At 43.6% G+C, this 12,421-nt stretch overlaps 1 protein-coding gene across 1 annotated transcript in view; it reads right to left on the reverse strand.

The window, feature by feature from the left end:
- ABCC11 (ATP binding cassette subfamily C member 11) overlaps positions 1-12,421 on the reverse strand; it is a 93,696-nt gene that overhangs the window by 55,118 nt on the left and 26,157 nt on the right. Inside the window, exons 10-12 of the mRNA XM_004704900.1 lie at positions 10,228-10,488; positions 6,865-6,936; positions 4,192-4,316 (exon numbers count right to left, since the gene is read on the reverse strand). Coding sequence (XP_004704957.1) covers positions 4,192-4,316; positions 6,865-6,936; positions 10,228-10,488 — 458 coding nt within the window. The remainder of the gene's footprint in view (positions 1-4,191; positions 4,317-6,864; positions 6,937-10,227; positions 10,489-12,421) is intronic.

Below are 12,421 nucleotides of genomic sequence, written 5' to 3' on the forward strand. Positions count from 1 at the left end.
GGAAAGTTGAGGTTCCTGCTAGCAAAGCAAGGATGGGTCACAGAACACCAGTACCCACAGAACAACTAGACAGGTGGTCACAGAACACCAGTCTGTGCACTTATATATCTAGGCCAGTCAGTGTCACTAGTGGGGCAAATTGCAAAATCAAATAAACAGTCAAGTTCTGTCACAGCCCACCAGAATTAGATCATCGCTGGTTCCAATTCAGAGTGACCCTATAGGACAAGTTAGAACTGCTCCTGTGGATTCCAAGTCTATAACACGTAATGGAGAAGAACATTTCAACTTCCTCCCAAGGAACTGCTGCTCATTTCAAATTGCTGACCTTCCAGTTAGCAACCAACGGTAATCCACTGTGCCACCAGGACTCCTTCAATGAGACCAGAGCAGGAGCGTTCAGGCAAGAATTTTCTGAGTCCTCTACTGAATAGACTTCACACACAACTTACAAAAGCCTGTTTCCAGCCAGTCAACGCCAGGGCCTTCAGCAGGGAGAGGTCACAAGGGAGAAGGAGAGGCGTAGATGGGAGGTAGGTGGTCCACTAGATCATGAACACAAACTCACTTCATCTAGATTACATGACCTCATCACCTTATTTGTTTTAACCTTTGGCAGCGGGCTGTTGTTAGGTGCCATCAAATCGGCTCTAACCCATAGTGATCCTATACATGAAAGACAATTATGCCCAGGCCTAAGTCCATGGATGCAGCTTGTCGAAGACCTTCTTGTTTTTCACTGCCCCTCTGCTTTACCAAGCAAGATGTCCTTCTTCAGGGACTGGTCTCTCCTACAATATGTTCAAAGTGTGTAAGACAAAGTCTCACCATTCTTGGCTCTAAGAAGCACTCTGGCCTTACTTCTTTCAATACACATCCTTTTAGCCGTCCATGGTGCTTGCAATATTCTTCTCCAGCACAACAATTCAAATTACTGAAATCCTAATGAAGACTGAACATGATAGTGAGATAAGAGGAAAGTAAAAAGAAATAGAGGAAAGAAGTAGGAGGTAAAGGGCATTTATAGAGGTCTAAATACAGGCATGTACATATATTTATATATGAGGATGTGGAAATAGATCTATGTGCATATATGTATAGAATTAGTATTAAGGTAGCAGAAGGACATTGGGCCTCCACTCAAGTACTCCCTCAATGCAAGAATACTTTGCTCTATTAAACTGACATTCCATGGTGCTCGCCTTCCCGACAGTAATCGCTGATCCCGACAATAATCACTGAAGACAAAGCGGGTGCATAAGCAAATGTGGTGAAGAAAGCTGATGGTGCCCGGTTATCAAAAGATATAGTGTCTGGGGTCTTAAAGGCTTGAAGGTAAACAAGCAGCCATCTAGCTCAGAAGCAGCAAAGTCCACATGGAGGAAGCACACCAGCCTGCATGCTCACGAGGTGCTGAGGGGATCAGGTATCACTCAGGCATCATCAGAACAAAAAATTGTATCATTGTGAATGAGGGGAAGTGTGGAGTGGAGACCCAAAACCCATCTGTAGGCAATTGGACATTCCTTACTGAAGGGAATCGGGGAGGAGATGAGCCAGTCAGGGTGCAGTGTAGCAATGATGAAACATACAACTTTCCTCTAGTTCCTAAATGCTTCCTCCCTCACCCCCTCACTATCATGATCCCAATTCTACCTTACAAGTCTGGCTAGACCAGAGGATGTACACTGGTACAGATGGGAACTGGAAGCAGGGAATCCAGGGCGGATGATCCCTTCAGGACCAGTGGTGAGAGTGACGATACCAGAAGGGTGGAGGGAAGATGGAGTAGAAAGGGGGAACCGATTACAAGGATCTACATATAACCTCCTCCCTGGGGGATGGACAACAGAAAAGTGGGTAAAGGGAGACATTAGACAGTGAAAGATATGACAAAATAATAATTTATAAATTATCAAGTGTTCATGAGGGAGGGGGGAGCAGGAAGGGAGGGGAAAAATGAGGAGCTGATGCTGGGGGCTTAGGTGGAGAGGAAATGTTTTGAGAATGATGAAGGCAATGAATGTACAAATATGCTTTATATAATTGATGTATGTATGGATTGATAAGAGTTGTATGAGCCCATAATAATAAGATGATTTTTTTAATGTATCTATTCTTCTGTGGTCTTCCTGACTCAATGTCCAACTTTCACGTGCAGGCAATGCAATGGAGACTACCATGCACATCTTAGTCCTCAAAGAAACATCTTTCCCCTTCATACTCTGAAGAGGTCTTGTGCAGCAGACCTATCTAATGCAACACTTCTTTTGATCTCTTGACTGCTGCTGTCATGAGTATGGATCCTGGCTCCAAGCAAGATGAAATCCTTGACAACTTCAGCCTTTTCTCCATTTATCATGATGTTATCTATGGGTCCAGTTGTGAGGATTTGGGTCTTGCTTACATTGAGTTGTCATCCATACAGTAGACTACAACCCTTGATGTTCACCAGCAAGTGCTTCAATTCCTCATCACTTTCAGCAAGCAAGGCCGTGTCATCTACATCCTGCAGGTTGTTAATAAACCTTCCTCCAATCCTGATGTCAGATTCTTGTTCATGCAATCCAGCTTCGCCGATGATCTGCTCAGGGTATAGTTTGAATAAGTATGGTGTGGGGATACAACCCCAAGGCACACCTTTCCTGATTTTAAACGATGCAGTATTCCTTTGTTCTGTTTGCACAACTGCCTCTTGATCCATGTGCAAGTTCTGAATGAGCACAGTGAAGGGTTCTGGAATTCACATTCTTCTTTAGGTTATCTGCAGTTTATTATGGTCCACACAGTAAACTGCCTTTGCAGAGTCAATAAAATACAAGTAAATATCTTTCTGGTATTCTATGCTTTGAGTCAAGGTCCATCTGACATCAGTAATGTCCTCTTCTAAATCCAGCCTGACCTTCTGGCAGTTCCCTGTCAACATGCAGAGGACCTAGTGCTTAAGTAATAAGAAGGAAGCTTACAGGGACATTTTTTTTCCCCTTTTTAAATCACTTTATTTATTTATTTATTTTAATAAATAATCATTTTATTAGGGGCTCATACAACTCATCACAATCTGTACATACATCATCTGTGTCCAGCACTTTAGTACATATGTTGACTTCATCATTCTTATGACACCCACTTTCCACTTGAGCCCCTGGGGTCAGCTCATTCTCCCCCTCCCTCCCAGCTCCCCACTCCCCCTGAATCCCCGATAATTTATAATTTATTATTATTTTATCATATCTTACCCCATCCCACGTCTCCCTCACCCATTTCTTTGCTGTCTGTCCCCCAGGGAGGAGACCACATGTAGACCTTGTCCTCTGTTCCCCCTTTCTCCCTCTCCTTCCCTCCACCCTCCCGCCATCACCACTCTCTCCACTGGTCCTGGGGGGTTCATCTGTCCTGGGTTCACTGTATTTCCAGTTCCTATCTGTGCCAGTGCACCTCCTCCAGTCCAGCCGGATATGTAAGGTAGAATTGGGATCATGGTAGTGGGGTGGAGGAAGCATTTAAGAATCAGAGGAAAATTGCATATTTCATCGTTCCTACAATTCACTCCGATTTGCTCCTCACCTCCCCGCAGCTCTTCTGCAAGGGGATGTCCAATTTCCCCTTGGATGGGCCCTGGGCCCCCACTCTGCACTCCCCCTCATTCACAATGTTATGATTTTTTTTTTTTTTGGTCTTTGATGCCTGATACCTGACCCTTTCGCCACCTTGTCATCTTACAGGCTGGTGTGCTTCTTCCATGTGAGTTTTGTTATTTCTTAGCTAGATGGCCATCTGTTTGTCTTCAAGCCTGTAAGACCCCAGATGCTGTATCATTTGATAGCCAGGCACCATCTGCTTTCTTCCCCACTTTTGCTAATGTACCCCCTATGTTCTCAGTGATCGAATAGGGGTAGGCCGGTGTGCTTCTTCCATAGGGGGACATTTTTGAAGGGAGAAAAGTGAAATGGATATTTTGAAGCAATATAACATAATAGTTAAGCATTTGAATTCAACTTTCAGAGGCCTCCACTGTGTCCTCCTAGCTGTGAGACTTTGGACAAGTTACTTAACTTCTTGGAGCCTCAGTTGACTCATCTGAAAAATAGATATGTTAGTAATTATCAAATTACTCCTAGCAGCTCAGGTGCCCACACCACCACACACCCAGTTCCCCCCCCCCACCCCAAGGCTTTCCCAAAGGCTTACCAGGCTTTGTCATACTGGCCTCCCATGAGGATGTTCTCCCTGATGCTATCCCCGATGATCCAGGCCTGTTGGGGAACATAGGCCAGGCTGCCCTGCACACCCACCGAGCCCTCGAGCAAGTACATCTGCAGCAAAATAAGCCCAGCTTCAGTACCAAGGTATGCCAGGGACAGATCTCCATGGCTCACCTGTCTGAGGAGCCACAGTACCCACGACCCACTGCCCTCTGGGATCTTTGTGACTGTGCTATGTAAAATAGGACCATTAATTGGGTGCTCCCATGGGGCCACCACGAGTCAGAATGGACTCCACAGGAGCTATCGCCACCAATACTTCCTTGCCAGGTCGGAGGAACGTGCCATGAGCACATGTGTAAGCACTTGAAAATAAGCCAGGCCATTTCCTGCTGTGACTGAGTAAAAAATTTGCTTTAAAAACACCCTATATGAAAAAAAAAAAAACACCCTATATGTTTTCAGCCTGGCTTGGATATTAGGGAGTTATTAATTCTGCTACTAGGTGTGATAATGGTATCCTGGTTAAACAAGGGGAAACATCCTTATTTCCAAATTTCAGAATAAGATATTTAGCATAGAAAAATATTATAATCTTTGTAATTGAAGACTTTTATAAAATATATATTTACATACATGAGGAAAAATTGTATCAACTGTTGAAACTACATGGAAAGTGTATGGGTCTTTGCTATCATATCTTCTTTCTGATTCTTTGTATGGTAAGCTTAAAGATCACATATTTTAATATATATATGTCTCATCCGCACCATAACCAGCATCAAAAAAGACCTCATCACCATGAAGTGGCTTCTGATTCATAGTGACTCTATAAGGCCAGAGCAGTCTTGTCTTTGTGTGTTTCCAAGACACTATAACTCTGGACTGGAGTAGAAAGCCTCGTCTTTCTCCCACAGAGTAGCTAGTGTGTTTGAACTGGTGACTTGAGGTTTGCAGCTCAACACTTAACCCATTATGTCACTAGGGTTCCTGGGATAGGACCTATTGTCTATGCCTTTCTCCCCCTCACTCCAATTCTCTGTTGTTGTTTTTTTCCTTATGATTTCTCATCATTAAGGACAAAGCTTTAAAATGGTTTTCCCCTTTATTGGAAATAAAAAGTTTCATTTGAAAAGGAGTTTGACAGGCCAGTAGCCAGATAGAAAGGTGGATTTTATATAAGCTTCCAGGGAAAGATGAAGAGCAGAGTTCCAACTTCAGATAGACTTCAGTTTCCACCCTGGCTTCCCCCATTTGTGACCTTGGACAAGTTACTCTCTGAACCTTGCTTATTCATCTGTAAACTGACCACAGTGGGTGACTTTCTCACTGGATTATGAAATTGAAGAGGAATATGGAAATCTTTTAGCACAGGCCCTGACACAAAGTGCTTGGATCATTATTTCCGATACAAATTTTAAAAGGAGTTTTCAATCTCCTTTTAAAGAATCTTGGGAAAGGATCACAGAAAAAAGAGTTCTCAGACTGTATTAGATGAGAAACTCTATCTAAAACATGGCTGCATTTCACTGGATGGAACCTATTAAACAAAGACCTTCCTGTCGGCAAGCTACCTGGATAAGTTGGGCTGTGGACTTCGTGGAGAAAGAACTGGGAGAAATGCTGGGTGTAGGAAGGATACCTGTTAGTCCTCTGAACCATGTGGGAGAGAGGGATGAGAGGCAAAAGAGGAGGGACAGTGAGAAAAGCCACGGGAGCGGGTGAATCTGGGCACTGAATGGAGAAGGCTGGTGAGAAACTCCTATGGGATTGTTGTTGACATTACTCTTTTCTGACTCCCGGTGAGTCGACATGTTTGGAGCAGAACTGCTCTAGAAGGTTTTCAAGGATTTTGTAAGCAGATAGCCAACACTTCCTTCCAAGGTGGCTCTGGATGGATTTGAACTAGCAACTTTTCAGTTAATAGCCCAGTGCTTAACTGTTTGCACTACTCAGGACACCCCTCCTGTGGGAGATGAAGTGTGCAAATGTTCTGTGGGCACGCGCGCGCATGCGTGTGTGTGTAAGAAATAGTGTGTGTGTGTGTGTGTGTGTTGAGGGGGCAGGGGTTAAAACTGGAGAAAATGTGAGCTGAGTCACTTGTCTGGATGGCAACAGGCAAAGCACAACCCAGAACTTTCACAGATGATAAAATTGGGGCTCACAATCTACCACCCAGATCTCAAGGGAAGGGGCACCAGCATGCAGCTAGATTCCACTGTTGGAATCCCTCTCTCTACCATCACATTTCACTCTTGATGACACTCAACAAGGACATACCACACCGCAATGGTAGGAATTGGGCTTCATGATAGTATTTTTATTTTCGTATTAAAATTTGAGACACCCTGTATCATCACCCTGATTACTACGTGATTAAGAAACAGGGTAAGGAAACACACAGAATAGGGGAGGATGGGCTTCAAGAGACATTCCAGTCCTGAGTGCTGCCTCAGGGTGGAGTGCCACGAACGAGGGAACCCACTTATAACTCTCTTCCTCCATCGGGCAAGGACAACCCACTCTCAATTTACAAAATCCTATTTTCTTACAGTCCTTTGAGAAAGAAAGTAATAGTGAGCATAGGGGGGCAAACTTGAGATTGCGAATGACTGGACTGCCAATTAATGGAAATGCATTATGATCACATGTTACTTACCTCTCCCAGGATGGCTGATAGCAGGCTGCTCTTGCCACCACCCGTATTGCCACAGATCCCTAATATCATACCCTGCAAAGCCAAAGAGGACAGAGTAAATGGGGATAGTACAAGCATCCAATTTCTCCAGAGTGGGTTTATTATTTTCTCAAAAATAATAAATAAAATATCACCCTTCCCAAGACTTCTTAGGTAAGCAGCATTCACAAAGAGCTTTGAGTTTGGTCTATAACTCTGGGCAGAGACAACCTTATGGGCAGCAGGACCTATGGGAGTGACAGAGAGGAATTCAAATAAGGATTGTCAAATCAGGCAGACAATCTGAATTCTAGATTGGCATCTACTCTATGATCCTAAACAAGCCACTTAGCTTCCCTGAGTCTCAGTTTCTTCATCTGTAAGATGAGGATAATGAAGCCAGCCTTACAGAATTCATGGATACATTAATTCATTCATTCATCCTTCAAAAGGTCCTTTGAGCTTTGTCCATGTAGTAAAGAAAACAATTCTCGTTGAGCTTATATTCTAGTGGGGGGAGGAAGACCATAAAAATATTATTCACAAATCCAGGGACAAGGGGAAAACAAGTGATCCAAACCGGTGGTGAGGAGGGTGTAGGACGCCTGGTAGGGCATGATCAAGGGTAAAGTAACCAAGAGGAACTACTGAAATCCAAATGAACACTGAGTATGATAGTGGGACAAGAGGAAAGTCAAAGAAAATAGAGGAAAGAGCCAGAGGCAAAGGGCATTTATACAGGTCTAAATAAAGGCATGTACATATATAAATATATTTATATATGAGGATGGGGAAATAGATCTATGTGCATATATTTATAGGTTTTGTATTAAGGTAGCTGAAGGACATTGGGCCTCCACTCAAGTACTCTCTCAATGCAAGAATACTTTCTTCTATTAAATTGGCATTCTATGATGCTCGCCTTCCCGACACAATCACTGAGGACAAAGTGGGTGCATAAGCAAATGTGGTGAAGAAAGGTGATGGTGACCAGCTATCAAAAGATATAGTGCCTGGGGTCTTAGGCTTGAAGATAAACAAGCGGCCATCTAGCTCAGAAGCAACAAAGCTCACATGGAAGAAGGACACCAGCCTATGCGATCACGATGTGTCGAAGAGATCAGGTATCAGGCATCATCAGAACAAAAAATCATATCATTGTGAATGACGGTTGGGGGGGGGGGGAAGTGTGGAGTAGAGACCCAAAGCCTATTTGTAGGCCACTGGACATCCCCTTACAGAAAGGTCTAGGAGACGAGCCAGTCACAGTGCAATGTAGCAACAATGAAACATACAACTTTCCTCTACTTCCTAAATGCTTCCTCCTCCCCCACCCACCCACACCCACACCCGCACTATCATGATCCCAATTCTACCTTACAAATCTGGCTAGACCAGAGGATGTACACTGGTACAGATAGGAACTGGAAACGCAGGGAATCCAGGGCGGATGATCCCTTCAGGACCAGTGGTGGAAGTGGCGATACTGGGAGGGTGGGTTGGAAAGGGGGAACCAATTACAAGGATCTACATATAACCTCCTCCCTGGGGGATGGCCAACAGAAAAGTGGGTGAAGGGAGACGTCAGACAGCAAAAGATATGACAACATAATAATTTATAAATTATCAAGGGTTCATGAGGGAGGGGGTAGCGGGGAGGGAGGGGAAAAAATGAGCTGATGCCAGGGGCTTAAGTGGAGAGCATATGTTTTGAGAATGATGAGGGCAATGAATGTACAAATGTGCTTTACACAATTGATGTAGGTATGGGTTGTGATAAGAGCTGTATGAGCCTGTAATAAAACAATGAGAAAAATAATTTTTAAAAAGAAAACAATACCCATCAAAAAATTAATAATAAATAAATATGATGTGTGTGTGTGTGTTGAGGGGGCAGGGGTTAAAACTGGAGAAAATGTGAGCTGAGTCTCTTGTCTGGATGGCATCAGGCAAAGCACACCCCAGAACTTTCACAGATGATAAAATTGGGGCTCACAATCTACCACCCAGATCTCAAGGGAAGGGGCACCAGCATGCAGCTAGATTCCACTGTTGGAATCCCTCTTTCTACCTTCACTGCACTATGATCAAATGGTGATGAGTGCTGAATGAAATTGGCTACTGTAATAGAGACCTGGAGGTGAGACAATTTTAGATAGGCTGGCCAGAGAAAGTTTCTCTGAGCAGATGCCATTGCAGTTGAAATCTGAATGACAAATAGGAGGCAGGCACAGGAAGATCTGGGATAAGGATGTTGTAGGCTCTGAGAAAGGCAGTTGGAAAAGTCCTGAGGCAGAATTCAACTCACGTGTCAAAGAACTGCCAACAGGTTAGTGCAGCTGATGTGGAGGGATTAATGGGAGAAATCGTAAAACGTGCAGCTAGGTGGTACAGTGGAAATTCAAAGAAGGGTTAGGGAGAAAAGTGGCATAAGTTTACATTTCAAAAAGACCCTGCTGTCCATTGCCTGGATAGTGTTCCAGAAGAGGGCAAAAGCAAAAGAAGGAAAGATGGTAAGGAGCCAGAAGTGACCTGATGATGGTTTGGGGGCCAAGCAGGAATATGGTGGCTGAACTTGAGGGAGAAGTTAAAGCAGAGCTGATAGACTCTCCTCACGGATTAGATTAATGGGAGAAAGGAGAAAGCAATCAACTTTGACTCACCGGAAGGAGGGTGGCTCCATTTCCTGAGAGGGGGGAGACTGAAGGAACCAGTTGGAGAGAGTGAAAATTAAGAGTTCTCATTGGGTCATGTTTTATTTGAAATAGGTAGGATTTGGGGTAGAGATTTTAAATAGGTAGTTAATTCTGGAGTTCGGAGGACATCAAGGCTAGAGATAATTGTACAGTGGTGAAATTCAAAGCTGTGGAGCTGGATGTGATGTTTCTGAAGCAAAATGTGTAGATAGATAATAGAAGTGTCAATGCTAGAACAGGAGAAAGAGGTTGAGCCTTTTCAAAAATTAGGTAGAGAAGGAGTCAGAAAACAAACAAATAAAAACTTGTAGAATAGAGCTTGACACATACCAGGAACTTAATAAGTGTGAGCTTAATCCACTCCCTTTCTTTTCTGTGTCCTTGGTCCCTCTAAGTGCCAGTGCACAGTGCTCTCATGCAATTCTGAGGTCTTGCCTATTATTTTAAAAGTTCCATGTGACCAATGAATTTATACCAAATTGAGAAGGAAGTCCTATGTTTGCATTCCATGAAAAAATGTACTTTAAAAAGGAATATCTTGAAGAAACCCATTTTTAACCAAAGAAATAATAAGGTACAGACTGAGCTCCTAGCCACCGGCCCCAAAAGTCTGGTAGCCAGCCTTCCAGCACGGTATAAAGCAAGCTACCTTTGACACCACTAAATTTATTTTGCGCAATTCTGGGCCCATTCTCTGTCCTTTGTCCTCTGGCCTGGGGCCACCTAAAGGGCGTTGAGGTCTGGTCATCTCATCAGGAGTGTGTCCAATCCTCGCCAACTCCGAGGCTCCATTGGCACTCCCAGGGCAGGTCTGTTTCCATGACAAAGTGGCCCCTTCCAAAACCAGTGCCTTGCTGGGGTCTTTGAATGCCTGGACATACGGAACAGGGCTCTTCTGGAGGAAAATGTTCTGGACAGACAAAAAGATGGGGAGGGAGAGAGAGTTCTATTCTTTAGCTCAGCAGGAATGTAATTCGTTTTACTGAGAAGCCAGTTGGTCTGTGCAATGTCGTGAAGTATTTAATATGAATCTTCCAGTCCCAGTCTTCATTACTCCAACCGAACAACTTTTTCCTGATGAATCTGTTGGGGGAAGATACTTATAGTATTCAATGATCCCATTATTTGTGATTGGCATCCTGCTAGTTATAAAATGAACCATCTCAGATACAGGATGGGAGGAGTATCTTCTTATAATTAAGAGAAAAGGAAAACAAGAGAGAGAGAAAAGAGCCAGGAATGGAGTATGTCATTGGGACTCCTGTGCGTTGAGCATCCTAGATTCAGGGCCAGAAAACGATGGCACCCAAGAAGTGGCAGAGCCAGAGCATGGGAGAGCATTGTGATTCCCAGCCCAAAGAATGAGTGAAGATGAGCGCCGATGGGCATGAGGCTTGCTTGCTAAAACTTCCGAAGGCTTGATGCCTTCAGAAACTTAATTGAGAAGGTAGGTTTGCTAAAGCAGCTAGGTTTATTTTCAATAATATGAGCATCTATGAGCCCATCACTGAATTAAGAAGCTATAACTTTTACCTACCTGCATGGCCTTCCCATTGCATTGTCCACAGAGAAGAAGGCCTCCAAATCCTCCCCACAAGTAACCACTGCTTCAAATTTTGTGATTTTTCATTCCCCTGCTTTGTTTTTTGCTTTCTTGCTTCTTAAAGTTTTATCATAACTATTGTAACTTTATTAAATAGAATTTGAATAGCACTCTGGTTTGATGAATCAGCTATACCAACACATATCCATCTATGAGTAGATACTGACAAGGTTTATAAAACCAAAAGCGGGGTCTCTTCAAAACCCCAAGTGGTATACTGTCTATGGACAAACAGGCCTTGCTGTCCCAACACCCTATATGTTGTATTAAGATATGCATTATTCCAACAATCCTGTGAAGGTCATTCTGTTATATGTAGCTTATGCTTGTTCATATTAGGGTGTATCTCAGAGGTGTGTCACCATTGGCATCACCCACATGGAGACCCCTGATGGATCCAGAGCCCTGGAGCTGAAGGAGCCACAGGGAGAGACCCACACCAGTGCTGAGATGCTTTCACCACCACTGGATCCACAAGGCTTTCCACCCACTGGCCTATGATCTTCCTGTATCATTGCATGTGCTGTGTGAGTCTGAAAAGGAAATTATAGACTGGTGTCAGACATATGGGCTAATATTGGACTTATGGACTTGATCTGGACTGGGGTGGAATGTCTTCTCAATATACAATTGCTCTTTGATATAAAGTTCTCTGTTGCACACATATGAGTGTCTCTGGGTTAGTTTCTCTAGTCTATCCAAACTAACACATATATCACCTCACAAGTTACAGAAAATTAAGAAAGGAAGAAAAAAAAAAAGCATAGATCCAGGAATGGGTTTTGGGCTCACACTAAATCCTAGCTCCAACTTAAGAACAATTAGTGCTTTCATCATGGCCCTGCTCTATACTTGCCCTCAGGAAGGGAATACAGAAGATAGGGGTGCTAGAGCAAAATGTGGCAAAGAATCTAGATGGTGCCCAGCTATCAGATAAAATAGCATCTGGGGTCTTAAAGGCTTGTCTCCAAACAAGCAGCCATCTAAGTGAGATGTCAACTAAGCCCACATGGAAAAAGCACACCATCATCAGTAACCAAAGGACTGGAATCCATATAATCTGAAGTCGAAGGAGGGATCCGTATCGGAGCCCAAATTGTGAGAATCTGGTGTGCAGAAGGCGATGAATGACATTGGGAGCCCAAGATTCATTTGTGGAACTACCTAGGAAATAAGCCTCCAAAGAACTCCCCTCTCTAAAATGAAGAGATGAGAGGAGAGTGATCACTAAGCACAGTGC

Source organism: Echinops telfairi, unplaced genomic scaffold (assembly GCF_000313985.2).
Source record: "Echinops telfairi isolate 266 unplaced genomic scaffold, ASM31398v2 ScPeMD7_2291;HRSCAF=2852, whole genome shotgun sequence".
NCBI lineage: Eukaryota > Metazoa > Chordata > Mammalia > Afrosoricida > Tenrecidae > Echinops > Echinops telfairi.